This window comes from Salvelinus fontinalis, chromosome 7 (genome assembly GCF_029448725.1).
Source record: "Salvelinus fontinalis isolate EN_2023a chromosome 7, ASM2944872v1, whole genome shotgun sequence".
Lineage (NCBI taxonomy): Eukaryota > Metazoa > Chordata > Actinopteri > Salmoniformes > Salmonidae > Salvelinus > Salvelinus fontinalis.
This window is the reverse complement of record NC_074671.1, coordinates 29,150,263-29,176,363: the sequence shown is the minus strand read 5'-3', so window position 1 is coordinate 29,176,363 and position 26,101 is coordinate 29,150,263. Positions and strand designations below refer to the sequence as shown.

At 41.3% G+C, this 26,101-nt stretch overlaps 1 protein-coding gene across 1 annotated transcript; it reads left to right on the top strand.

The window, feature by feature from the left end:
* The first annotated feature begins 9,686 nt into the window (after positions 1-9,686).
* On the top strand, positions 9,687-23,693 carry LOC129859351 (oocyte zinc finger protein XlCOF22-like). Its single transcript, XM_055929008.1, has 3 exons — positions 9,687-9,964; positions 14,529-14,975; positions 18,592-23,693. The coding sequence occupies exons 1-3, from the start codon at positions 9,769-9,771 to the stop codon at positions 19,725-19,727; spliced, it is 1,779 nt and encodes a 592-aa protein (XP_055784983.1). The 5' UTR covers positions 9,687-9,768; the 3' UTR covers positions 19,728-23,693.
* Positions 23,694-26,101: the final 2,408 nt, after the last annotated feature.

The following is a 26,101-nucleotide window of genomic DNA, read 5'->3' as shown; positions in this document are numbered from 1 at the left end:
TCTAGATCTATGATGTTATGGGGCTATTTTGCTTCCACTGGTCCTGGGGCCTTTGTAAAGGGCAACGGCATCATGACCTTTAACAATTAGTTGGACATTTTAGCTCAAAACTTGGTTGCCTCTGCCAGGAGTTTGAAACTTAAAGACAATAACCCCAAACACACATCAAAATCCACAAAGAAATTATGAATTGCCCACAAAATCAATATTTTGCAATGGCCATCTCAGTCTCCGGATTTAAAACCCAGTGAAAACCTGTGGTTTGAATTGAAGAGGGCAGTTCATAAGTGCAGACAAAGGATATCAAGGATATGTAAGGATTCTGTATGGACGAATGGTAAGATCCCTCCCAATGTGTTCTTTAACTAATGAACATTTAAGAAAAAGGCTCAGTGAAATCCTCACAAGGTGAGGTATTGAAAACAGGTGTCAATAATTTTGACCACTACCTTTTTGAGAAAAAAAGTATTACTTGTTAAACAAAATCTCTTTCTCTGATTTAATTGTATTAGAATTCCAAATGTTTTGGAGCTTACAATATAGCTCACTATTTGAATTATTAATTTTATACAGTTATTTTTGCTCATCTTTATCAAGGGTGTCAATCATTTCGTACCCCACTGTACCTGCCCTTACAGGTTTGTGTTTTAAACAGTGTGGCCTCTGTGGCTTGACTGATATGTTGAGGTTTCCTAACTGGGAAATGGCAAGTAGGCTGGGATTTCATGTCTGATGCTGTGCTACATGTACAGTGGGAAGAAAATGTATATTAACCCTTTAGAATTACTGGGATTTCTGCATAAATTGGTCATAAAATTCATAAACATTTGTCATAAAAAAAAAAAGTCACAACAATAGACAAACACATTCTGCTTAAACTAATAAAACAAACAATTTTAATTTGTCATGTCTTTACTGAACACGTGTAAACATTCACAGTGCAGGTTGGAAAAAGTATGTGAACCCTTGGATTTAATAACAGGTTGACCTTCCTTTGGCAGCAATAACCTCAACCATATGTTTTCTGTAGTTGCGGATCAGACCTGCACAACGGTCAGGAGGAATTTTGTACCATTCCTCTTTACAAAACTGTTTCAGTTCAGCAATATTCTTGGGATGTCTGGTATGAACCGGTCTCTTGAGGTCATGCCACAGTATCTCATCACCCAAACCATGATGCTATCTCCACCATAGTTGACAGTTAGGATGAGGTTTTGATGTTGGTGTGCTGTGCATTTTTTTCTCCACACATAGTGTTGTGTGTTCCTTCAAACAACTCAACTTAAGTTTCATCTGTCCACAGAATATTTTGGCAGTAGCGCTGCGGAACATCCAGGTGCTCTTTTGCAAACTTCAGACGTGCAGCAATGTTTTTTTTTGGACGGCAGTGGCTTCTTCCATGGTGTCCTCCCATGAACACCATTCTTATTTAGTGTTTTACGCATTGCAGACTCATCAACAGAGATGTTAGCATCTTCCAGATATTTCTGTAATTCTTTAGCTGACACTCTAGGATTCTTCTTAAGGGTTAGTGTCAGTCTCTCCCCTGGACTGTATTGCTGTGTTGATTGTGAATGTGTGGTGGTTTTGCTCCTTTCCCCTGCCTGTTGTCACTGGGTGCGCTCTTCAACAGGGCAACCTCAGCAACACAGCCGAGCCGCCGCCAGCCGGGTCTGAACTGACACATGGAGTAGAGGATGGGGTTCAATGTGAAAGTTATCACCGAGAACAACATGGTGAACGAGACAAAGAGGTGATCTTGGAAGTTACGGGCTAGGATGACAAAGGTGACGATGAAGATGGGGCTCCACATGATGATGAAGGAGAGCATGAAGGAGAGCATGAGGATGAAGAGAGTGCGGAAGAGCTTGATGTCCTGGTGGAAAACCCTTGGTTACTCTTTAATGATCTGGGAACAGAGGAAGGTGGAACTATAGAGGCTATACTGAACATATGCCTCTGGGGAAGCTCTTGAACCAAAAAGGGTTCCCTAAATGGACATAAATAATTTTTTCCAGAAATTACCTCATTGGACAGAAAGGGGCACACCTCCCAATGCTCCCAATGCCCATGAGCCAAAGTTTCAATATTGCAAAAGTTTGTTAGCATAAAACAAAGAATTATGGTTTAATCAAAGAATTATGGTTTAACCATACAGTCAATACTCAAACAATTAACTTGAGTAGTGTATCTTTAACTATGCCTTATCTGTAGTTCTGTTTAAAGCTGGTATGTTCTTATAGATTTCTAAATGGTTTATAATTTATAACATAGACATTTCATTTTGACAAATATGACCTAACACATAATGCAAATCAATAAAAGCTTGTCCTTTGTCCCCATTTATAAAGCCCTTTCAATTTTGGGGGTCTCTGGTGTCACTAGAACATTTAGTAAAAGATTGTCCTGATCTAACCTTCGCCGTCTTGGGTTTCTCTTTGCTCAGGTGAATCGTTTTCCATTACCTGTGGAGCTGTAGCTTTTTAATGTTTAGGTCCTCTGTAATAAGGCTTCCATTTTTTATATTTACAGATCATGGAAAGCCCTGAACAAACAAAGCCGTTAAACACAGTGTTCACACGGGTCTTCCATGCCTATGGAATCAATAAGACACACACTTGTTCCACACACAATCTACATGGCACTAAAACTGTGATTGAGTCCATCAATGGTATGTCCCATGACACTTTAGGCAGAAGGCAAATTGCATTGATGATGATGATGATAATGTTCCCATTTAAAGCACAATAAAGACAAAAAAAAGTATATAAAAAAAGAAAAGATGTGGTTTGATCACCACCTGACATGAATGAACATTAGTGAACAATGATTACTGCATGTTTTTTTAAGTGTACATAAATCAAAACATCAAACCAATTTGACAAAAAAATTATTGTTGTTATTTATGCCACATAAGTACATAATTTAGTCAACGAAAATCAATCTGGCAATGCAGCAAAGTTTTTTGAGTGGTGTCAAACAACAGCCTAGCCATCCTACCTCCAGGATTTTGCTCTAGCTGAGCATGAGTCGAGAGATGAAAAACAGAGGCCAATCTGGTCTGGCCAAACCAGACTACAGATATGCACCTCTTTTTGTGAGACAGGAATAGCAACAAGTTGGGCCGGGAATCAATCCGCTCACGCTTTGTCCACAATGCACATTTTAAAGGCAATGTTCTCGTGTTGGTGGAGACCATATTCATGGTAAAAGCTGCGTATGTCAGCTCAATGGGGAATTACCTTTAAATATCCCATTGTCCAAATCTGCGATCCGATTGAATCCCAGCCTAAATTGGTGGTGGATGAGGTAAATTTCCTCACTTATCATGCATACAGTTTTAAGATTTTAGACCTAGTGAAACATGTTGTTAAGACAACCTATTCCATAACAATGAAAATGAATTATGAAGTGTAGGTAGTAGGAACACAATTAGACACTACCATTTCCACACTCCATCCCCAGGTGGCAGCAGCAACCGGGTCAGATGCTCTGCCAGGAAGCCTTGTTAAGGGTTGGTTGTGCACAAGGGTGGAGTCAATCAGCATGGCAGCTTGCAGAGCTGTGAGGCTGCTAGTGTTTGATGGCCTTTTGATTTTGGAATTATATTTAATTTTGTACATCTATTTTGCAAGTTCCTTTTTGTCTGTATTTATTTTCGTCACCATAAATTTTGAACAAATAATAATCCACTTGGACTGGCCGAACAAAGGAACAAGACGGAGCTGGCCCTGGACCCTGGTAAGTTTGCCGTCTCCTGGGCACATGCGTACAACATGGTCCGCATACTCTGACTTCGCACATAAATGCACACATCAAATCAGGTTACAGACCATTTAGCTAGACCTACTGTAGGACTCCTAGACAAAGCGAGTGCAACAATATCAGTAGGCTAGCTAGATGGTTTCGTAACATCATATACAGTGCATTCGGAAAGTAATCAGACCCCTTTTGTCTTTTCCCACATTTTGTAATATTACAGCCTAATCTTAAAATGGATTAAATTGTTTTTTTCTCAGCAATCTACACACAATACCCCATCATGACGAGGCAAAAATAGTTTTTTATACATTTTTGCAAATGTATAAACGAGAATTAAAGGAAATATAACATTTACATAAGTATTTGGACCCTTTAATCAGTACTTTGTTGAAGCACCTTTGGCAGTGATTACAACATCGAGTCTTCTTGGGTATGACGCTACAAGCTTGGCCCACCTGTATTTGGGGAGTTTCTCCAATTCTTCTCTTATCAAGCTGTGTCAGGTTGGATGGGGAGCGTCTTTTCACATTTTCAGGTCTCTCCAGAGATGTTCGATCGGGTTCAAGTCCGGGCTCTGGCTGGGCCAATGAAGGACATTCAGAGACTTGTCCCGAAGCCACTCCTGCATTGTCTTGGCTGTGTGCTTAGAGTCATTGTCCTGTTGGAAGGTGAACCTTCACCCCAGTCGGAGGTTGTGAGCACTCTGGAGCAGGTTTTCATCAAGGATCTCTCTGTACCTGTACTTTGCTCCGTTCATCTTTCATTCGCTCCTGACTAGGTCTCCCCGTCCCTGCCACTGAAAAACATCCCCACAGCATGGTGCTGCCACCATGTTTTACCGTACTGATGGTGCCATGTTTCTTCCAGACGTGACACTTGGCATTCAGGCCAAAGAGTTCAATCTTGGTTTCATCAGAACAGAGAATCTTGTTTTTCATGGTCTGATAGTCCTTTAGGTGCCTTTTGCCAAACTCCAAGTGGGCTGTCATGTGCCTTTTACTGAGGAGTGGCTTCCGTCTTGCAAATCTACCATTAAGGCCTGATTGATGGAGTGCTGCAGAAATGTTTGTCCTTCTGGAAGCAGTGGCGGTTCTGGGGGGGGCCAGGTGGGGCCAGTGCCCCTGTGACAACAATTTTGGACCCCCTTGTGGCCCCCCTAAATGTGGAGTACGAAATAATTTTTACATAACTAATTTTTGCTATCGTTCTTTTTTTACATCCGTTATTAGACAGTGGCAACGATGATGATTATGAACATGGTCTTTTGCCTGCTAATGCCTTCAATGCAGTGAAGAAAACGATGACAACAATAACGTCTAATGTAACTGGCCCCTCTAACAGTACAACTGGCCCCACCTTGGCCCCCCCAGTTGAAATGGTCTAGAACCGCCACTGTCTGGAAGGTTCTCCCATCTCCAAAGAGGACCTCTGGAGCTCTGTCAGAGTGACCACCAGATTCATGGTCACCTCCCTGACCAAGTCCCATCTCCCCAGATTGCCCAGTTTGGCCAGGCAACCAGATCTAGGAAGAGTCTTGGTGGTTCCAAACATATGCCATTTAAGAATGATGTAGGCCAGTGGTTCCCAAACTGTTTATAGTCCCGTACCCTTTCAAACATTCAACCTCCAGCTGCGTACCCCCTCTAGCACCAGAGTCAGCACACTTTCAAATGTTGTTTTTTGACATCACTGTAAGGCTGCCACACACTATACAATACATTTATTATACATAAGAATGAGTGAAAGTTTTGTCACAACCCTGCTCGTGAGAAGTGGCAAAGGGCTCTTATAGGACGAGGGCACAAATAATAATATAATTAATCATCTATAATTTTGCTCTTTATTTAGCCATCTTACATATGAAACTTTATTTGTTCATCAGAAATGGTGAATAACTCACCACAGGTTAATGAGCAGGGTGTGCTTGAAAGGATGTACATAACTCCGCAATGTTGGGTTGTACTGGAGAGAGTCTCAGTCTTAAATCATTTTCCACACGCAGTCTGTGCCTGTATTTAGTTCATGCTAGTGAGGGCCGAGAATCCACTCTCACATAGGTACGTGGATGCAAAGGGCATCAGTGTCTTAACAGCGCAATTTGCCAAGGCAAGAAACTCTGAGCACAGTCCTATCCATAAATCTGGCAGTGGCTTCTAATTAAATTACATTTTCAGAACCGCTTGTTGCAATTTCAATGAGGATCTCTTGTTCAGATATCGGTAAGTGGACTGGAGGCAGGGCACGAAAGGGATAACGAATCCAGTTGTTCGTCTCGTCCGTTTCTGGAAAGTACCTGTGTAATGGCACACCCAGCTCACTCAGGTGCTTCGCGATATCACATTTGACATTGTCCGTAAGCTTGAGTTCATTTGCACACAAACATCATACAATGATGGAAAGACCTGTGTGTCATCCTTGTTAATACAGACAGAGAAGAGCTCCAACTTCTTAAATCATAGCCTCAATTTTGTCCCGCACATTGAATATAGTTGCGGAGAGTCCCTGTAATCCTAGATTCAGATCATTCATGTGAGAAAAAACATCACCCAGTTAGGCCAGTTGTGTGAGAAACTCGTCATCATGCAATCAGTCAGACAAGTGAAAATTATGGTCAGTAAAGAAAACTAAGCTCGTCTCTCAATTCAAAAAAATGTGTCAATACTTTTCCCCTTGATAACCAGCGCACTTTTTTTCTCCCTTTTTCTCCCCAATTCCGTGGTATCCAATTGGTAGTTACAATATTGTCTCATCGCTGCAACTCCCATACGGACTCGGGAGAGGCGAAGATCGAGAGCAGTGCGTCCTCCGAAACACGATCCAACCAAGCCGCACTGCTTCTTGACACAATGCCCACTTAACCCGGAAGCCAGCCGCACCAATGTGTCGGAGTAAACACCATACACCTGGCCACCGTGTCAGCGTGCACTGCACTCGGCCCGCCACAGGAGTCGCTAGTGTGCGATGGGACAAGGACATCCCTGTTAGCCAAACCCTCCCCTAACCCGGACGACGCTGGGCCAATTGTGCACCGCCCCATGGGTCTCAGAGCCTGGACTCGAACCCAGAATCTCTAGTGTCACAGCTAGCACTGCGATGCAGTGTTGTAAACGCGTTACATGGTCGCTGCCCATATCATTGCATAATGCAGAAAATACCCGAGAGTTTAGGGGCCTTGCTTTTCACTGTAGTGTCCAAAACGTCTTTCAAGCTGTCAGGCATTCCCTTGGCAGCAAGAGCCTCTCGGTGGATTCTGCAGTGTACCCAAGTGGCGTCGGAAGCAACTGCTTGCTCGCGCGTTACCACTCCACTATGTCTCCCTGTCATGGCTTTTGCGCCATCAGTACAGATACCAACACATCTTGGCTACCAAAGTCTATTTGATGTCACAAAGCTGCCCAGTACTTTAAAAAATATCATCTCATGTTGTCCTGGTTTCCAGAAGAGGATATCTTCCTTAATTGATCCCCATAAACGTAACGAACATATACCAGGAGCTGTGCCAGGCCTGCCATGTCTGTTGACTCATCCAGCTGTAACGCATAGAATTTACTGGCTTGTATGCGAAGCAGTAATTGCTTCAAAACATCTCCTACCATGTCACTGATGCGTCATGAAACAGTTTTATTTGATGAAGGTATTGTCTGTATATTTTTGGGGCCTTTTCCCCCAGCATTGTCCCAGCCATATCTGCGGCAGCAGGAAGAGTAAATACCTGAGCATATTGGAATGCTATCTGACCCTAAACAGAGAGTACACAGTGGCAGAATACCTGACCACGTGACTGTCACAAAATTAAGAAAATCCTTGACTATACAGACTCAGTGAGCATAGCCTTGCTATTGAGAGAGGCTGCCATAGCCTGTCTTCCGAGAGCCAGGTCTGCCTATGTGCACACTGCCCACAAAATGAGGTGGAAACTGAGCTGCACTTCCTAACCTCCTGCCAAATGTATTAGAGATACATATTTCCCACAGATCACACAGACCTACAAAGAATTGGAAAACAAATCAAACATCGATTAACACTCATATCTGTTAGACAAAATACCACAGTGTGCAATCACAGCAGCAAGATGTGTCCAAACAATGATAATATAATGCCTTTGTGAAGGAAATGTTTACTTTTAATTTCTAATAGTTTTTTGTTGATATTGTTTTGTCTTCTCACTTTTTTTTGGCAATGTACACATGTTTCCCATGCCAATAAAGTCCCTTTGAATTGAATTTAATTGGAGAGAGAACCAGTCTATATTTTAATTTGTGAGGCTGTGTTTGCCCCAGCTGTTGCATCATTAGATAAGAGCTTGTGGCTGTTTGAGAGAGGGAGGACTTATCTTACCATGGAGCCCCACAGCAGAGGTGTCATAATACCCAATAACCTCTCTTTTGCAAGTTTTAAATTGACACAAAACCTGTTAGCAAAGGTGTCAGCTAAAGATGACGTGCAGGAGCTTGCAGGGATTTGTAGTTTTGCATGATGTCTACTTTGACGCTATTTAGCATTTTCAAATCTGAGAGTAAATAGAACCAAATATATTGATAAAAGTCACCTTGTCCGAGAGAATTTACATGGTTATCAAAACGTCACGCCAGGGTAAGCCTACACGAAAAACAGCCCTTATTTAAAGTGTTTCTAAAATCTCCTATGGGAAAATGAATGGTGTAAAAACGAATGGAGCCATTTCCCTGTTTGACCGCTAGTTTTATGGGTATTATGACTCATACAGTGGTAATCTATTACCAGATAAGAGGTGAGAGGACCCATAGAACATCAAATACAGGACAGCAGGGAGAAGAAATTCAGTCAGGTTGTGTAGACAGATCAGGTCTTAAACCTGTTTATTTTTCTCCACGTCTCGGACCTGTTTGTTTTTTTACAGTATCTAATATCTACTAGATACATATTTAATCTAGAGCTATGCTCATCTTGATTTGAAAAAGAGACCCCCAAAAGGTTGCAGGGAATGAATAAACTGGTAATGAACTTTGGCTGTATCTTGTTTTTAATTCCCTATATGGTAAACATTGTATAATGGCAACAAAAGGGAGGAAGTTGTGTTGAGCAGGATGAGATTAGGTCGTACAGGAAGGCCAGAAACTACCTGCCCTCCAGGTCACCTACAGAACTCAATGTCACAGGAAGTATAAAATATCATCAAGGACAACAACCATCCGAGCCACTGCGTGTTCATCCCGCTACCATCCAGAAGGCAAGGTCAGTACAGGTGCATCAAAGCTGGGACAGAGAGACTGAAAAATAGCTTCTATCTCAAGGCTATCAGACTGTTAAGCAGCCATCACTAACACAGTGAGGCTGCTGCCTACATACTGACTTGAAATCATTGGCCACTTTAGTAAATGGATCACTAGTCACTTTAATAATGTCATTTTAATAATGTTTACATAACTTGCATTCCTCATCTCATATGTGTGTACTGTATATATGTGTTATACCATGTTATACCATCTATTGCATTTTGCCTATGCCGCTCGGTCATTGCTCATCCATATATTTATGTATTCTTATTCCTTTACTTAGATTTGTGTATATTAGGTAGTTGTGGAATTGTTAGATATTGCTGCACTGTTGGAACTAGAAGCACAAGCATTTCATTACACTTGCAATAACATCTGCTAAACATGTGTACGTGACCAATAAAATGTGTTTTGATTTAACTTCTTTATATGAAAACATGATACTGGAATGTGTATGGTAGAGGAAACTGTTGAGCATGTTGAATTGTTTACTCTATGATTTAGATCGGGGCTTTATTTTATTAGAAATACAGGAGTTAATGGGTAGCATACAGCAAGGGGAGGTAGGTAGGCTGGGACCGGCCTCACACTCCAGCACAGTAGGTGGCAGTGTATGCACCTTCCAGTTGCTTGCGATCCGCAAAACAAATTTAAAGAAGAAGTAGCACCTCATTTCCTGTTCCTTAAACACGGATCCGTAGTGACAGCAAAATAACAATACATTCTCTCAACTATCCCTTTCCTCCCCAAAATGTCTAAACTACAGCAGATCAATGTATTTCTCAACGAAAAATTAACAGCAGTTCCTTTGGAGATATCCGTGTTAGTAAAAAAAACGATCGCAGAGCACCAGGAAGAAATCTCCCGTTTGAAACGGGTGAATGCACGTCTACGAAGACTGCTGGATTTGGTTTTCAAACCAGAGATAAAGTTGCATAGATTAGCAGGTTTGTGACTACGTCTCTCTATTTGACTTTCATTTTACATTGTAGCCTAATTATAGTCATTTAAATTTGAGGGGCTTTGAGTAGTACACAATTTCGCCTAGTCATACACAGTTGCGGCCAAATTACAATTCCGTCCGACAGATGGCGCTATTATTCCTATTACGTAGATTAGACTGCTGACATACATTCCAGTTGGATGCAGATGACAGACTCGTGTCCCTCGGCGCCGGCTCGTACGTAAAAACATCCCCCATTTAGGCTGCAAGGCGTCGATTTCCTGCTTAAATAGCAAATTATTGGAACCCAGGAGCTAGTACTTGGTTGCACAGCTTTTGGCCAAGATAACGAGAAGCATTCAGTTTTTAGATTATGCACGTTAAAGCCGTCTGGTCTGCGAACATCAAAACGCATGGGTCTCAGATGGAACGTGTTAGCGCCACCTGCAGATGTTTGTTGGTCGCGTGAGTCCGTAGCTCCTTTCAAGGGTGTCAAGTGTGCTATGCCAAAGATTGGATATACTGGCAAGATATCTCTCTGCCCAAACAAGGGAAGTCGTTGTCCACAAAGCGGCACAGCGGGCTCTCTCATTAATGTATTCCTTTTTTGAATATTCGAGGAGGGTTGTTAACGTCAACCGCCTATATTCAATCTAGAGAGACGCTATGTTACTAGGCTCATGCCATCAATATGCATAACCATCTGCTGGATGGAAAGAGATTTTCCACAGAGTTGGGCCTCTCGCTTCATCTCTGGTCCAGGGCGTTACGTTAACCACAGTTAGCTAGCTCGAGCAAATATTTTTTATAACTAAACCAAGAGACCACAGCCTGTCGTTTCCAATGGGAACAAATGAGCCATAGTGGGCAGAACAAGCAAGGAGGGTGCAGAGCTAAGCACAAACTAGCAGGATCCTATTGGCGCGTTCTAGCATCTGCATATTTCCGTTAGGGAACGCCGACTCTGAAGTGCGCCTGTCAAATAACTCAATTCGCCTTTGCTCTTCTTCTAAACAAAATATTTCTAAAGACTTTGGCAAAGGATAAAGTCTACAAACTTTAGTCCACTCTTTTCAGATTTTAGTTTTGGAAACAGAAAACTAACTATGTTTCATCGATGAGAAAATTTGCTAAATGTAGGCCAAAATCCATTTCGTTCCATCTTCTCCCACTGCCCGCAAGTGGGCTTCCTCTCACCATATTTGGTGGTGAGTGGAACTGCCAAGCATATGCTTCACATTTATACATTAGGTGAAATATGTGTCTCATTGTTATATCTGTGGCTAGAGTACACACAGAGAATAATAGAGGCCAAAAGGCCATATTAGCATGGGCAGCGCCATTGAGGGCTTCCACCATTTTAATGTAGTCAACTGGGTGGGACTTTCAACTTCATTGGCTGATCCCTCCTGGTGACCCTGTTGGAGTCATGTCAAACCAGGTCATCAGGACAGATCAGCCAATCATGAAGAAAATGCACTATTTCAATAGCGCTGCCCATGCTGTCAGACACTATAATGGTACATACTGTAAAACTTATATTAAACGCTGTCTCATATAGCCGCCTGTCCCTTTTAATAGCCGGGCAATGGCACACATTTCAACAAATAAACACCTAGTCTAAATGAATTGTTTACGATGTTACCATGAATTGTTTTGAGGTTTAAATGTTTGATTTGTTACATTGAGTAATTCAGAAATGACTGGGGAAATGATGGCTATCGTTCCGTTTTTATTACCAATACGAAACTGCTAGCCCTTGGCTGCTAACAGCTGAAAACTGCTAGACAACTGGCAAGCACAAAAACAGTCATTAACTTCTGATCACCTTCTGGTGGCGAAACTAAAAACTGCCAAAAATTCACAGTCAAAGGAGAATAATTATTCTGTCAAGGAATTTGTTTGTTTTGAAATAGAGGCACACTAAGACAAAACAAACGTGACAATGTGTAAAGGATAAACACATCAGTGCAGCAAATTAAGAAATTGATTAAAATGCTCGAAGTGACCTTCACCTCTCCTGAGTCCATAGGAGAGTTGCAGTGAGGGGACAAGACTAACTACCAATTGGATTCAATGAAATTGGAGAGAAAAAGAGGTAAATGTACAAAAAAAAGTGAATGCTGGAATTTAAAAAAGTCACTATGCAAATGAGCAAACGCTGTGTGTATTAAGGAAATAGACACCTGGCTCAAATAGAAGCCTGTCTCTAATAAGCACCTGTTGTTCAGTGATTTAAGCAAATAAAGGGCTATTAATTTACATTTGACGGTATATGAAGATGAGTTCTCTGTCTCTATGGCTAGTATATACAGCTAGCTAGGTAGCTAGCTGGTACACGCTAGCTAGCTGGTACACACTAGCTGTAGTACACACTAGTTAGCTAGTGCACACCAGCTGTAGTACACACCCTTGCTGTTGGTGGCGTTAACACAGAGTTTCTAATCCCAGAGGTGCAACATCACGAGACTTCTGGGAACATTTGCGAAGCAGACTAGGCTGGGGTTTAGGTTTGGAGAAGTCAATGAGTGAAGTAAAAAAATACTTGTTTAGTTGGTTCTCTCAATCTAAATGCACAACATTAATTTGCGCCAATGTCATAAGTAGTTGAACATTATTATAACAACCTTGTGAAAGTGTCAAACTGACAACTTTATATCTAAGGAGTGCCTTTGATTTGATGGCCTGCACATGCGAGACGATCGTTAGACTCGATTACGTGTTTCTGTGCATGAGCTTAGCTAGCCAACATCGCCATGACATTGCCTACAAGCGTGATCGGGGACTTCTATTGTAGAAGCAGTTTCTGCCTATGTTCATACTGTACTGTCTTTGGCGGTAACTCACCATCCTCTCTGGCACCAATCGACCTGTCTGAGCTCGTATGACTCAGAGCGTCTGTGTCCTGAGAAGCTATCTGCTGTAGCCAGACCCTATTGAAGACAACTTGCAGACAAATGCTTCTCAAAACCATCAATGAGCTTGCTGCACCTTTCTAATAGCAATCTGTTCAAAAGCAAACTGCTCTAATTCTTTCATGTTTGAGGGGTGCCCTCCACCAACTGCTTTTGTGGAAATTAGGGGAATTATCTTAAGAAAAAGTGCAACGGTGCCAATATATACTGAGTGTACGAAACATTAGGAACACCTGCTCTTTCCATGACAGACTGACCAGGTGAATCCAGGTGAAAGCTACGATCCCTTATTGATGTCACTTAAATCCACTTCAATCAATGTAGATGAAGGGGAGTAGACACGCAAAAAAAAAAAAACATTTTTAGGCCTTGACAATTGAGACATGGATTGTGCCATTTAGAGGGTGAATGGGCAAGACAAAAGATTGAAGTGCCTTTGAACGGGTATGGTAGTAGGTGCCAGGTGCACTGGTTTGAGTGTATCAATAACTGCAACGATGCTGGGGTTTTTGCGCTCAACAGTTTCCCGTGTATATCAAGAATGGTCCACCACCCAAAGCCAACTTGACAACTGTGGGAAGCATTGGAGTCAACATCGGCCAGCATCCCTGTCCATGCCCCGATGAATTGAGGCTGTCTTGAGGGCAGGGGGTGCAATCTCAATATTAGGAAGGTGTTCCTAATGTTTTGTATATTTGGCTGCAACTGTAGCTACTGACTAAAATAACATGTCAGATGTTAGCTCTGCTAGCTAGCCAATTATCTGCTTAATAATACTGCAATTACAATATATCAGTTTGGCAGAAATATTGTCAGGAAATGTGGTTTTAGGGTCGTTCCATTTTATTTCCATCACTTTTTGACCACACACCTTTTGATTTGAACAAAACTTTCCATATATATTTGCCCATGGTATCTTTTATCAATGACAAAACATTTAGGAGATAAGAGGTGCTCTACGTTGACCTGGTCAAAATGTGACTAAAATCGTTGACCTGGTCAAAATGTGACTAAAATCAAAGTGATAGTCAACCGTTTTCTATGTTTTAGGCCATTTTGTGTTAAATTTGAATGAGTATTTTACTGTTGCAGCACACATTTTGATTGCATACTGTGTGCAGAGTGACAGTTTCAGGATATACCATTGTACATGCATTCAAGTTAATTCACGCTGAAATGACTATCATGCATGTTTAACCAGCCTGGTCTCAGAGCATTTCATATTATTCCATACGTTAATCAGAGACACATCAATTAGTATGATATCTTACGTTTTATAAGGTATGTTTTAACATATGATATGTTACAAATTTGCAAAACGTATGACATGTTACGAATTCCAATGTTTTGTTGTGGCTAATATTAGCTATGTGACTAACGCTAATGTTAACTAGGCTATGTGTTAAGGGTTGGAGTTAGGTTAAACTGTTAGGCTTAGCTAACATGCTAAGCAGCTAAAAAAGTAGTAATTAGTTGAAAAGTTGCTAATTAGCTAAAATGCTAAAGTTGTCTGTGATGAGATTCGAAACTTTGTGTTGCTAGACGATTACGTTATTTTTTTTCCTTAATTAAGTAACCATACCAAACCTCCCGGATTTAGGTTTACTTTGTTACGTCTTTTCATCAAATGTCATCCTTTCTCCTTACCCCCAGACCTCCAGCTGCTCACTCTCACTGAAGAGGAGGTTAACCCTGAGCAGCAGCACCGTGAGCAGGAATGGAGCGCCAATCTGGGGCTGCAGGAGTCTGATGCTGAAGAGTCTATATGGAACTCTATCAACATAACTGTAGAGAACCGCACAGAATCTGATGGCGAGAGCTACAACGAGTCCGAATCAACCAGTGACTATGAGCCCCCCTCTGACAGTGACAACAGTGAAAGTGATCATGTACATATGGACAATAGAATACGATTGCCAGGGTTAAAGCCTCTTAAATCAAAGCGAGGAAGAGGACGGCCAAGGAAAGAAACTGGGGCGTTGCCTGATTTAAAATGTGATGTGTGCATAAAATGTTTTGCGACAGCAAGTGGTCTGAGAAGGCATCTGCAAAATTGGCACAGTGAAGAGAGACCAATAGGACTGCCAAGGAAAGAAACCAGTGAGTTGTCAGATCTGAAATGTAACGTTTGCGGAAAATGCTTGGCGACGGCACGTAGTCTGAAAAGGCATCTGCAACTCAGGCACAGCGAAGAGAGACCATACATGTGCGACACATGTGGACAATGTTTCGCCTTGAACCGCTACCTGATCCGGCACATGAAGATTCACGCCGATGAGAGACAACATTGCTGCACCAAATGTGGCAAACGTTTCTTTCACAAGGAAAGTCTGAAAAATCATATGGTTAATATTCACACAGGGCTGGTTTTTAAATGTGATTTGTGTGGAAAATGCTTGTCAACAAAAGGTCGTCTGAAACTGCATCGGCAAAATCACACTGGGGAGAAATCCCATCCTTGCAAAGAATGTGACAAAGCCTTCGACTGCGAGTCTGGCTTGATAAAGCATATGAGGACTCACACTGGGGAGAAACCATTTCAGTGTAAAGAATGTGGCAAATGCTTCGGCGAGAAGGGAAGCCTGACAAAGCATATGATGACTCACACACAGGAGAAACCACATCGCTGCAACGAATGTGGCAGATGCTTCAATCTAAAGGGAAACCTGACCGTGCATATGAGGACTCATACGGGGGAGGGAGTTCAATGCCATTTGTGTGGAACTTACTTGAAGTTAGCATCAAGTCTGAAGAGACATCTGCGGACTCACAGAAGAAATATTCACAAAGACTAAGAACACGTAACAATGCACTTTGTGTTAAATGGAAGGTAGAGGATGTATCAAGAGGACAGCTCTCTGATCACTGCTCTTGGTTAAGGGCACAGTCTGCCATTTGGAAATCTGTTCAATGGTCATTTTAAGAGACGTTACACTTTCAAGTTCAAGTTTGTCAGGTGGCACGGAGTTAGGTCAGTCCGTGCCTGCGTTCTGACTTGTCATATTAAAACATTGAAACGGTTTAGGCCTATTGGCTTATGAAATGAATTTATTAAATGTTATGTGTGTTGTGAGGAGAAACGCATGTTAGTTTGTTGTCAGACGCCGACATTCAATTGGTTTTGGGCACGCCAAATAATTTGCTTGAAGCTCTGCTAATTTACTTTGTCTAATCATGCTTTTGCTTATTAATTTTACCATTCAAATGCAGATGTTTCGGTTATGTTAAAGGTAGAAATTGATTGCAAACTTACCTGGTAAGGGTCATTTGAAAGGAGAATCGTTTGTTCTGCTCTGTCATGCTCCCCAGCCTGGTCTCATAGACTAGACGTAGCATAGTAAACGTAACTCCTAACCCAGCAAGCCAGCTAGCTAACATTAGCTGCCTAGCTAAAGTTAGCCACACAAAATTGGAATTTGTAACACATACATTTTGCAAATTCGTAACATATTGTACATTTTGAAAATTCACATATTACACAAAATGTATGATGGATATCCGCAAATTAATACATACCATGCGAAACGTAACATACTAAATGGATTGTTGTGGATTTACGTACAGAATATTACAAAATGCTCAGAGGACAGGCTGATGATCCGCTGCATCTGGAGGTGGTGTGTCCAACAGAGCAGCGCTACTTAGCCTGTGTTACTGGGTTCTGTAATGTGGTTGAATCCCAGGGGGGTCTAAATGTTACACAAATCTATTATATGCTTTATGCAAACACGGTTATTGAAGTGTGTCTATTTATGAATTGTCAATGTGATTATGGTTATTGATAATTTCATTAATGTATTTTGACCATTTAGTTGTGATCGATCAAAAGTGGTACATTCCAAGGTGAGGCTTGAGGGACTTGTACTTAAACCTTGCCATTTCATTGTTGGCCAGACAGAGACAGGGCTACGGTTCCATGCTGGCCGTAGGGGACGCACTTTTCACGGCACATTGATACGAAGTGATTTTTGTTGCAGGTTAGGAGAGCATTTTCTCTAACCCTAACTCTTTCCCTCACCTTAACCTCAATCTCCTAACCTGCTGCGAAAAAGTCATGTCGGTGTCGTAAAAAGTGTTTCCCGCTTGCATAAACCAGGCATGATAGAGGCCTGGTTTATTTTGAGCTCTCCACTTATTTGATTTGCCCCCAGTTTGTTTCCTCGTCTTGTTATTTTCCGTTGTACATATGTAAAGAGTGTACAGTTTGCCAACTACTCTACGTCACTGTAAATAAACATCCGCCCCTGGACATTGCACCGCTACTTCTTGTCTGCTTTCTCCCTGAAACCTCCACCTATAGGGGAGCCTCCGTTACATCAGTCATTATCAGAACTCTAACCGGATAAACCACGTTTTTGTGGATCTAGCTATATGCCTTCACTCCAAATTAATGGAAAATATAACAATCAAATCAACCCAGGGAAACCAGGAAATTATGGTGCTGATATTTTCCATTAATTTGGGATTGAGGTATATAGTTGGGTCTAACACAGCAGATTGCCTGAGATGTTGACATATCTCATTCAAATATTTTTATTGAACACACACAGGAATGGTGTATAGGTATGAAAGGCAGGTATACAATTTTTAACTAAACATAAAAGAGCAGACAGAAATAAAAAGATCCAGAGTTCTGGGTACAAAACAATTATTACAAAACAAGACATACAAAACAAGGACAGGTAGAAAGAAAGAGGGTGGGTGTCACCCCCCCTTATTCCCCCCCCTTATCCCTTCCCCTTATACCCCTCCCCGCTGCTCGGGTGGCGGTGCCAGCACGTGCTGCCCAGAGGTGGATTAAAATATTACAATGGAGAGTGCGTTAAAAAGTACAAATTCACAGCGCCGAATGGTCCAAGTAAGAGAGGAAAGGCTGCCAGATTTGATCAAATGTTAATAATTTATTGTTCAGAATATCATGTTGACATATCTCAACATTAGTCAACTTTTCAGTTCAGTGAAATGTCACTAATTTCTAATAAATAGAATGTGTTATGATTGAGTGACTCAGGACAGATAGGCTACTGGCATAAGTCTGTACACAAAGCTCTAATGGTGTGTAATGTGGTAACAATGTTGCTATTTAAGGATTATCAGGTTGAAAACATGTTTTCCTTAGTCTTACATGGTTACTTTATTGGAATAACATTCATTTGTATCCACTGTAGTTTTTGAATCACTGCAGAGTTGCTTCCCGTTTCAGTCACCTCTTTGGTCACGTTAGTGTGGGTAAAATAAAATAAAAACGAAATATTGACAAATAGTGCATCCCGCAATGCAGGCGATGTTCAGTAAAATATCAATATCATATGTTCTTACCGGCGACGGTCCTTACCTGTGAGTGTTCTGCTCGAACAACTCGAGGGTGACATGTAATCCATCATGCAAACAAAACTTGTGGGAGTTGTAGTTCACATGATACTTTTTTTTTTACTTTGAGATGTCTTACTGCTTGAGCATCACATATTTTTATAACAGGCATCGACTATAAATTAATCCACATTTTATTTTAGATATAGGCCTATCTAAAATGACCCCGTTTTTCATGAAATTGATTATACAATTTTGAATCCCATTGAAAACAATACGGGACTAGATACCCTCAATGAAAGGGGAAAAGACCGTCATTGTCCCACCGTTTTAGGTACTAGCCCTATTTGTCTCTTTTCAGCGCTTTAAGTTTTCATCAAATTTCTTCCTTTCTCCTTACCCCCAGACCACCAGAAGCTCACGCTCACTGAAGAGGAGGTTAACCCTGAGCAGCAGCACTGTGAGCAGGAATGGAGCGCCAGCCTGAGGCCGCAGGAGTCTGATGTTGAAGAGTCTATATGGAACTCTATCAACATTATAACCGTAGAGAACCGGACAGAATCTGATGGCGAGAGCTATGGCGAGTCCGAATCAACCAGTGACTATGAGCCCCCCTCTGACAGTGACAACAGTGAAAGTGATCATGTAAATGTGGAGAATAGATTACGATTGTCAGGGTTACAGCCTCTTAAATCAAAGAGAGGAAGAGGACAGCCAAGGAAAGAAACCAGGGCATTGCCTGATCTGAAATGTGATGTGTGCGGAAAATGCTTGGCGACAGCACGTAGTCTGAAAAGGCATCACCAAAATCGGCATCTTGAGGAGAGACCAAGAGGAAGGCCAAGGAAAGAAACCAGTGAGTTTCCTGATCTGAAATGTGACGTTTGCGGGAAATGCTTTGTGACAAGAGGTGGTCTACGAATGCATGAGAAAAATAGGCACAGTGAAGAGCGACCATACATGTGCGACATATGTGGCCAAGGTTTTGTCCTGAACTGCTACCTGATCCGACACATGAAGACTCACACTGAGGAGGGACAACATTGCTGCACCGTATGTGGTAAATGTTTCAATCACAAGAATAACTTGAAAAATCATATGGGTACTCATACAGGGACGGCTTTTAAATGTGATTTGTGTGGAAAATGCTTGACAACTAAAGGAAGTCTGAAACAGCATCAGCAAAATCACACTGGGGAGAAATTGTATCCGTGTAAAGAATGTGACAAATCCTTCAGCATTAAGGGAAGCCTGATATTGCATATGAGGACTCATACAGGGGAGAAACCATTTCGATGCAAAGAATGTGGGAAGTGCTTCAGCGACAAGGGAACCCTTACAAAGCATATGATGACTCACACAGAGGAGAAACCACATAGCTGCAACAAATGTGGCAAATGCTTCAGTCTAAAGGGAAACCTGACAGTGCATATGAAGGTTCATACAGGGGAGGGCGTTCAATGTCATTTGTGTGGAACTCACTTGAAGTTAGCATCAAGTCTGAAGAGACATCTGCGGACTCACAAAATAAATTCACAATGACTAAGAACACATAACAATGCCCTTTGTGTAAAATGTGTTGCATGGAAGAGACTACACTGCTCAAAAAAAATAAAGGGAACACTTAAACAACACAATGTAACTCCAAGTCAATCACACTTCTGTGAAATCAAACTGTCTACTTAGGAAGCAACACTGATTGACAATAAATTTCACATGCTGTTGTGCAAATGGAATAGACAAAAGGTGGAAATTATAGGCAATTAGCAAGACACCCCCAATAAAGGAATGGTTCTGCAGGTGGTGACCACAGACCACTTCTCAGTTCCTATGCTTCCTGGCTGATGTTTTAGTCACTTTTGAATGCTGGCGGTGCTTTCACTCTAGTGGTAGCATGAGACGGAGTCTACAACCCACGCAAGTGGCTCAGGTAGTGCAGTTCATCCAGGATGGCACATCAATGCGAGCTGTGGCAAAAAGGTTTGCTGTGTCTGTCAGCGTAGTGTCCAGAGCATGGAGGCGCTACCAGGAGACAGGCCAGTACATCAGGAGACGTGGAGGAGGCCGTAAGAGGGCAACAACCCAGCAGCAGGACCGCTACCTCCGCCTTTGTGCAAGGAGGGGCACTGCCAGAGCCCTGCAAAATGACCTCCAGCAGGCCACAAATGTGCATTTTGGTCACTTTTGTGCATTCAAAAGTGACCAAAACATCAGCCAGGAAGCATAGGAATGCATTTAGGTTAATAGCTGGGTGAAAAAAATACAATTACCTTACATTGATGACTTTTGGCAAATCCAATCAGTTTTCCACATTGATTCAATGTCATCACATTGATTTGTTGCTGTTGAAATTATGTTTGAACAAAGTTGATTCCACCAGTTTTTGTCCAATAGGATGTCACTATAACTTTACCGGGTCACTTCTGGGACAAGCCAATTTGCTTACTCTAAGTACTTTAAACAATGCATAAACCTAAAGTTTTGCAGTATAAATCACTATCATTGATAAACATTTAAATATAAGCAAAAACATGTACAGTTGAAGTCGGAGGTTTACATACACTTAGGTTGGAGTCATTAAAACTCGTTTTTCAACCACTTCACAAATTTCTTGTTAATAAACTATAGTTTTGCCAAGTCGGTTAGGACATCTACTTTATGCATGACACAAGTCATTTTTCCAACAATTGTATACAGACAGATTATTTCACTTAATTCACTGTATCACAATTCCAGTGGGTCAGACGTTTACATACACTAAGTTGACTGTGCCTTTGAACAGCTTGGAAAATTCCAGAAAATGATGTCATGGCTTTAGAAGCTTCTGATAGGCTAATTGACATAATTTGAGTCCATTGGAGGTGTACCTGTTGATGTATTTCAAGGCCTACCTTTAAACTCAGTGCCTCTTTTCTTGACATGGAAAAATCAAAAGAAATCAGCCAAGACCTCAGAAAAAGAATTGTAGACCTCCACAAGTCTGGTTCATCCTTGGGAGCAATTTCCAAACGACTGAAGGTACCACGTTAATCTGTACAAACAATAGTACAAAAGTATAAACACCATGGGACCACGCAGCCGTCATACTGCTCAGGAAGGAGACGCGTTCTGTCTCCTAGAGATGAACGTACTTTGGTGCGAAAAGTGCAACAGAACAACAGCAAAGGACCTTGTGAAGATGTTGGAGGAAACGGGTACAAAAGTATCTATATCCACAGTAAAACGAGTCCTATATCAACATAACCTGAAAGGTCGCTAAGCAAGGAAGAAGCCACTGCTCCAAAACCCCCATAAAAAAGCCAGACTACGATTTGCAACTGCACATAGGGCAAAGATCGTACTTTTTGGAGAAATGTCCTCTGGTCTGATGAAACAGAAATAGAACTGTTTGGCCATAATGACCATCATTATGTTTGGAGGAAAAAGGCGGAAGAACACCATCCCAACCGTGAAGCACGGGGGTGGCAGCATCATGTTGTGGGGGTGATTTGCTGCAGGAGGGACTGGGGCACTTCACAAAATAGATGGCATCATGAGGATGGAAAATTATGTGGATAAATTGAAGCAACATCTCAAGACATCAGTCAGGAAGTTAAAGCTTGGTCGCAAATGGGTCTTCCAAATGGACAGTGACCCTTAGCATACTTCCAAAGTTGTGGCAAAATGGCTTAAGGACAACAAAGTCAAGGTATTGGAGTGGCCATCACAAAGCCCTGACCTCAATCCTATAGAAAATGTGTGGGCAGAACTGAAAAAGCGTGTGCGAGCAAGGAGGCCTACAAACCTGACTCAGTTAAACCAACTCTGTCAGGAGGAATGGGCCAAAATTCACCCAACTTATTGTGGGAAGCTTGTGGAAGGCTACCCAAAACGTTTGACCCAAATTAAACAATTTAAAGGCAATGCTACCAAATACTAATTGAGTGTATGTACACTTCTGACCCACTGGGAATGTGATGAAAGAAATAAAAGCTGAAATAAATCACTCTCTACAATTATTCTGACATTTCACATTCTTAAAATAAAGTGGTGATCCTAACTGACCTAAAACAGGGCATTTTTACTAGGATTAAATGTCAGGAATTGTGAAAAACTGAGTTTTAACGTATTTGGCTAAGGTGTATGTAAATTTCCGACTTCAACTGTATGACATTTCAACTGTATGACTATTTGTCATTTTTAAATATTTTTTTTATGGTTGCAAAGGTGAAGGACTCAAATGCCACTGCAACTTATGAACGACCCAATTTATGATTTAATTGTGAGCTAAGCACAACTATTTTCCACTGTTATAATCCAAAATTATAACTCCGATATTATTACTCTGCAGTACACAAACAAAAATAATGACCTTTCCTGTCCGTGTATATCATATCATACACATTTCCAAATGGATCTTGCGCGATATCTGGACTATGGATCGGACAATTTTTCCTCCACTTTCTTTTTGCTGAACAAATTGCTTATTCTGTTCTGCATCTTCTGGACTAATCAAACTGATGACATGTCGTTTTCTACTTTCATTTTAAATAGCTAGCCTGTGGGTGTGTTGTCTTCACTTGATCATTGTGTTGTAAGGAATAATTTTCGCAAATTGTAGGCTAGTGTATTTGAGGTTTAAAGATGCTTCTAGGATTTGTGATTTGACTTTAAAATGTCAGACTTGATTTTCCCTAACGAATAATGTGTCAACTCCTACGGAGATTTCCATTAATTATTATACACATAATGTTTCACTTGTCCTATTGCAGCAGGATTATTTTCCCGCTGTGAGAAACGGGGGCGAATTAGGAAAATTGATCTGTATGTAGCAGCCCCATTATCGTTATGGTGGTTATTAGTTAACATCTGGTCTAGGCCTATACGACCACGTTTTGAATGGATTTCTGTTTTTTTATATTTTATCTCCCTAATATAGGCAGGTTATGGGGATATCTGGGGATATTCTGATGAAATTGATTTAATGGATTATGTAATCTGAAGGGAATAGTTTAATTTGGAGGGGATACTGTATACGTCTACTATCCTTTTCGTTGTTGTTCTCGATTGTTGGTATTACTGTCAGTTAATGTTTTTCCGATATTGACATCCTTGGTTGGTTTCTGTGTTTTGAATTGTTAGTGATGGTCTCTTTTTTTGCCAGTTGCTCTTTTTTTCGTTTTGTTCTACTTTTCTAGTTATTGGCCAGTATTTTTGTTTAGTTGCTTCTATCAGCTATCTAGGCCAGGGGTTCTTAAACTTTTTCAGCCTGGGACCCAAATTAGAAATTCTGTGTTTTCCTGGGACCCAAGTTTATGAAAACATGCAACTATACGTAAATATGGGTACATTACATTGCCCTTATGCCTAAAACAAAATGCAATATAGAAAAAAACAAATAACAATGAAATTAAATATCCATATACATATCTATTAATGTTTATTTTCCCCCATTAAAAACACTCTTACATATCAGTCTATGTTGGAATTGTTGCTGTTAAAATACAAATAAATCATTTTTATTCTGAACTGGAATAAACGGATTGATCACATCACACAGATGAATAACAGAACACACACAGGCTTTTTGATAGCGCAACCCTAAGTAACAGTACAGATGAAAAATGATCAGGCCTACTGTACATCTTACTGTAAAAACTATTGTTGGGAAAAAGTAGAAGTTGGAACTGTGACTGTTAACTTCCCCGCACCAAACACATTGTGGGCGCTCCTAGTTATTTCTAAAAGTAATGTATGAAACCAAGAGAGAGAAAACTCATCGCTGTATTTGCGTTTCATGACGATTGAGCTCAGTCAGAATTTGTGGCTAGTTGGAGTCAATTCGATGACAGCGGTGATTGACGGTAAGTGGGAATGAGAAGCCAGCGGCTGAGAGCGCTTCATCTGCTGCTGGACGACAGCGCTGCAGCGTGTGGGTCGAGTGAACGAGTAATCTAAACCACGAAGCACACGCACATCTCCCTCCCCACTCCTGCAGCTGCCAAACTGAGCAGACACCGCTGGTAAACAGAGAACGCACTGAACAGAGAGCGCCGTTGCACTTGGCCAAATCAATTCGAGTAATTAATGAAGTAATTATACATTTACTTTGACACGTTGCTACCCACCATTAACAGGTCCACGACCCATACTTTAAGAAAGACTGATCTAGGCTATATTGACCATAAAGTAAATGCACCTCCCACTTGGGTGGGGGGGGGGCAAAATGCAATTTCAGAATGTGGATGGGGACATGTCCCCCCAATACATTCTGAAATTGCATTTTGTCCCCCCCAGTTTTATTATTGGAATGTGATACAGAATTTTTTTTTATTTTTTTTTTATTTCACCTTTATTTAACCAGGTAGGCAAATTGAGAACACGTTCTCATTTACAATTGCGACCTGGCCAAGATAAAGCAAAGCAGTTCGACACATACAACAACACATAGTTACACATGGAGTAAAACAAACATACGTCAATAATACGTCTATATACAATATGAGCAAGTGAGGTGAGATAAGGGAGGTGAAGGCAAACAAAATATATATATGAATAAATAAAAATATAAAAAGGCCATGGTGGCGAAGTAAATACAATATAGCAAGTAAAAAAAAACACTGGAATGGTTGGTTTGCAGTGGAAGAAGGTGCAAAGTAGAGAGAAATAATGGGGTGCAAAGGAGCAAAATAAATAAATACAGTAGGTAAAGAGGTAGTTGTTTGGGCTAAATTATAGATGGGCTATGTACAGGTGCAGTAATCTATGAGCTGCTCTGACAGCTGGTGCTTAAAGCTAGTGAGGGAGATAAGTGTTTCCAGTTTCAGAGATTTTTGTAGTTCGTTCCAGTCATTGGCAGCAGAGAACTGGAAGGAGAGGCGGCCAAAGGAAGAATTGGTTTTGGGGGTGACCAGAGAGATATAACTGCTGGAGCGCGTGCTACGGGTGGGCGTTGCTATGGTGACCAGCGAGCTGAGATAAGGGGGGACTTTACCTAGCAGGGTCTTGTAGATGACCTGGAGCCAGTGGGTTTGGCGACGAGTGTGAAGCGAGGGCCAGCCAACGAGAGCGTACAGGTCGCAGTGGTGGGTAGTATATGGGGCTTTGGTGACAGAATGAGGCAACGGTGTGTTTTAGGACCATTTGGACGCCTCCCAGCGGTCGGGTAGGCTGTTTGGAGGGTTTATCTGACTGGATAAAACAATGACATAATAATAATTATGTCCCCCCACTTCTAAAACCAAAGTTGCGTCCCTGAGTGTGTCTATAGGCTATTTATTGTGATCTCAATCAAATGATCCATAGCCTATAGGCTACGAAATGCATGCTCAGAGAAGCATAGAGCAAAGTTCTATTTCTGAGGTAGCTGCTGGGATGGTGTAAATAAAACTAGGCTGCACTACTCACTGCAATGGATATTCCAACCTTGAGCCCCGGCCTGCTCTGTATTTGCTGATTAAATTTTTTTTTGTGTGCTGCCTAACTAATGGATGTGCTGCGTAGGCCTACCATGGCAGTTCAGGAGAGTCAAACGTTTTTTCTGAAAATAATTTTTGATTATTAGAAATCATTGCGGGCAGACTAGCCTATGTTCTGTTTAGGTTGTGGAGGATAGCACGAAGATGAGAAAGAGAACTCACATTTTTGATAGCCTGCTACTACTATAATTGATTTGAATAAAAACGATGTTTCATGCCCATGATTTATTTATCCGAATTATTGACCTCACAATAAACCAGATTCTAGTAATTTACATTGTGGTGCTGGAACCACAAACTGGTGCTGGAACCACAAACAATCGGAAATGGACAGCTCATGGTTCTGAAAGTAGACAAATTCGAGTAGGCATAATTAATTTCAACATCTTCATTTTAATTAGATTTTACTAACAACAAGAGGGCTTTGTGTTGATGACTATTTCTTCCTACCACCTGGTC

Coding starts and splice junctions, on each gene's coding strand:
- LOC129859351 (XM_055929008.1), top strand. CDS start 9,769: ATGTCTAAACTACAGCAGATCAATGTATTTCTCAACGAAAAATTAACA. Junction 9,965..14,528: donor AAAGTTGCATAGATTAGCAG/GTTTGTGACTAC, acceptor CCTTACCCCCAG/ACCTCCAGCTGCTCACTCTC. Junction 14,976..18,591: donor ACTGCCAAGGAAAGAAACCA/GTGAGTTGTCAG, acceptor CCTTACCCCCAG/ACCACCAGAAGCTCACGCTC.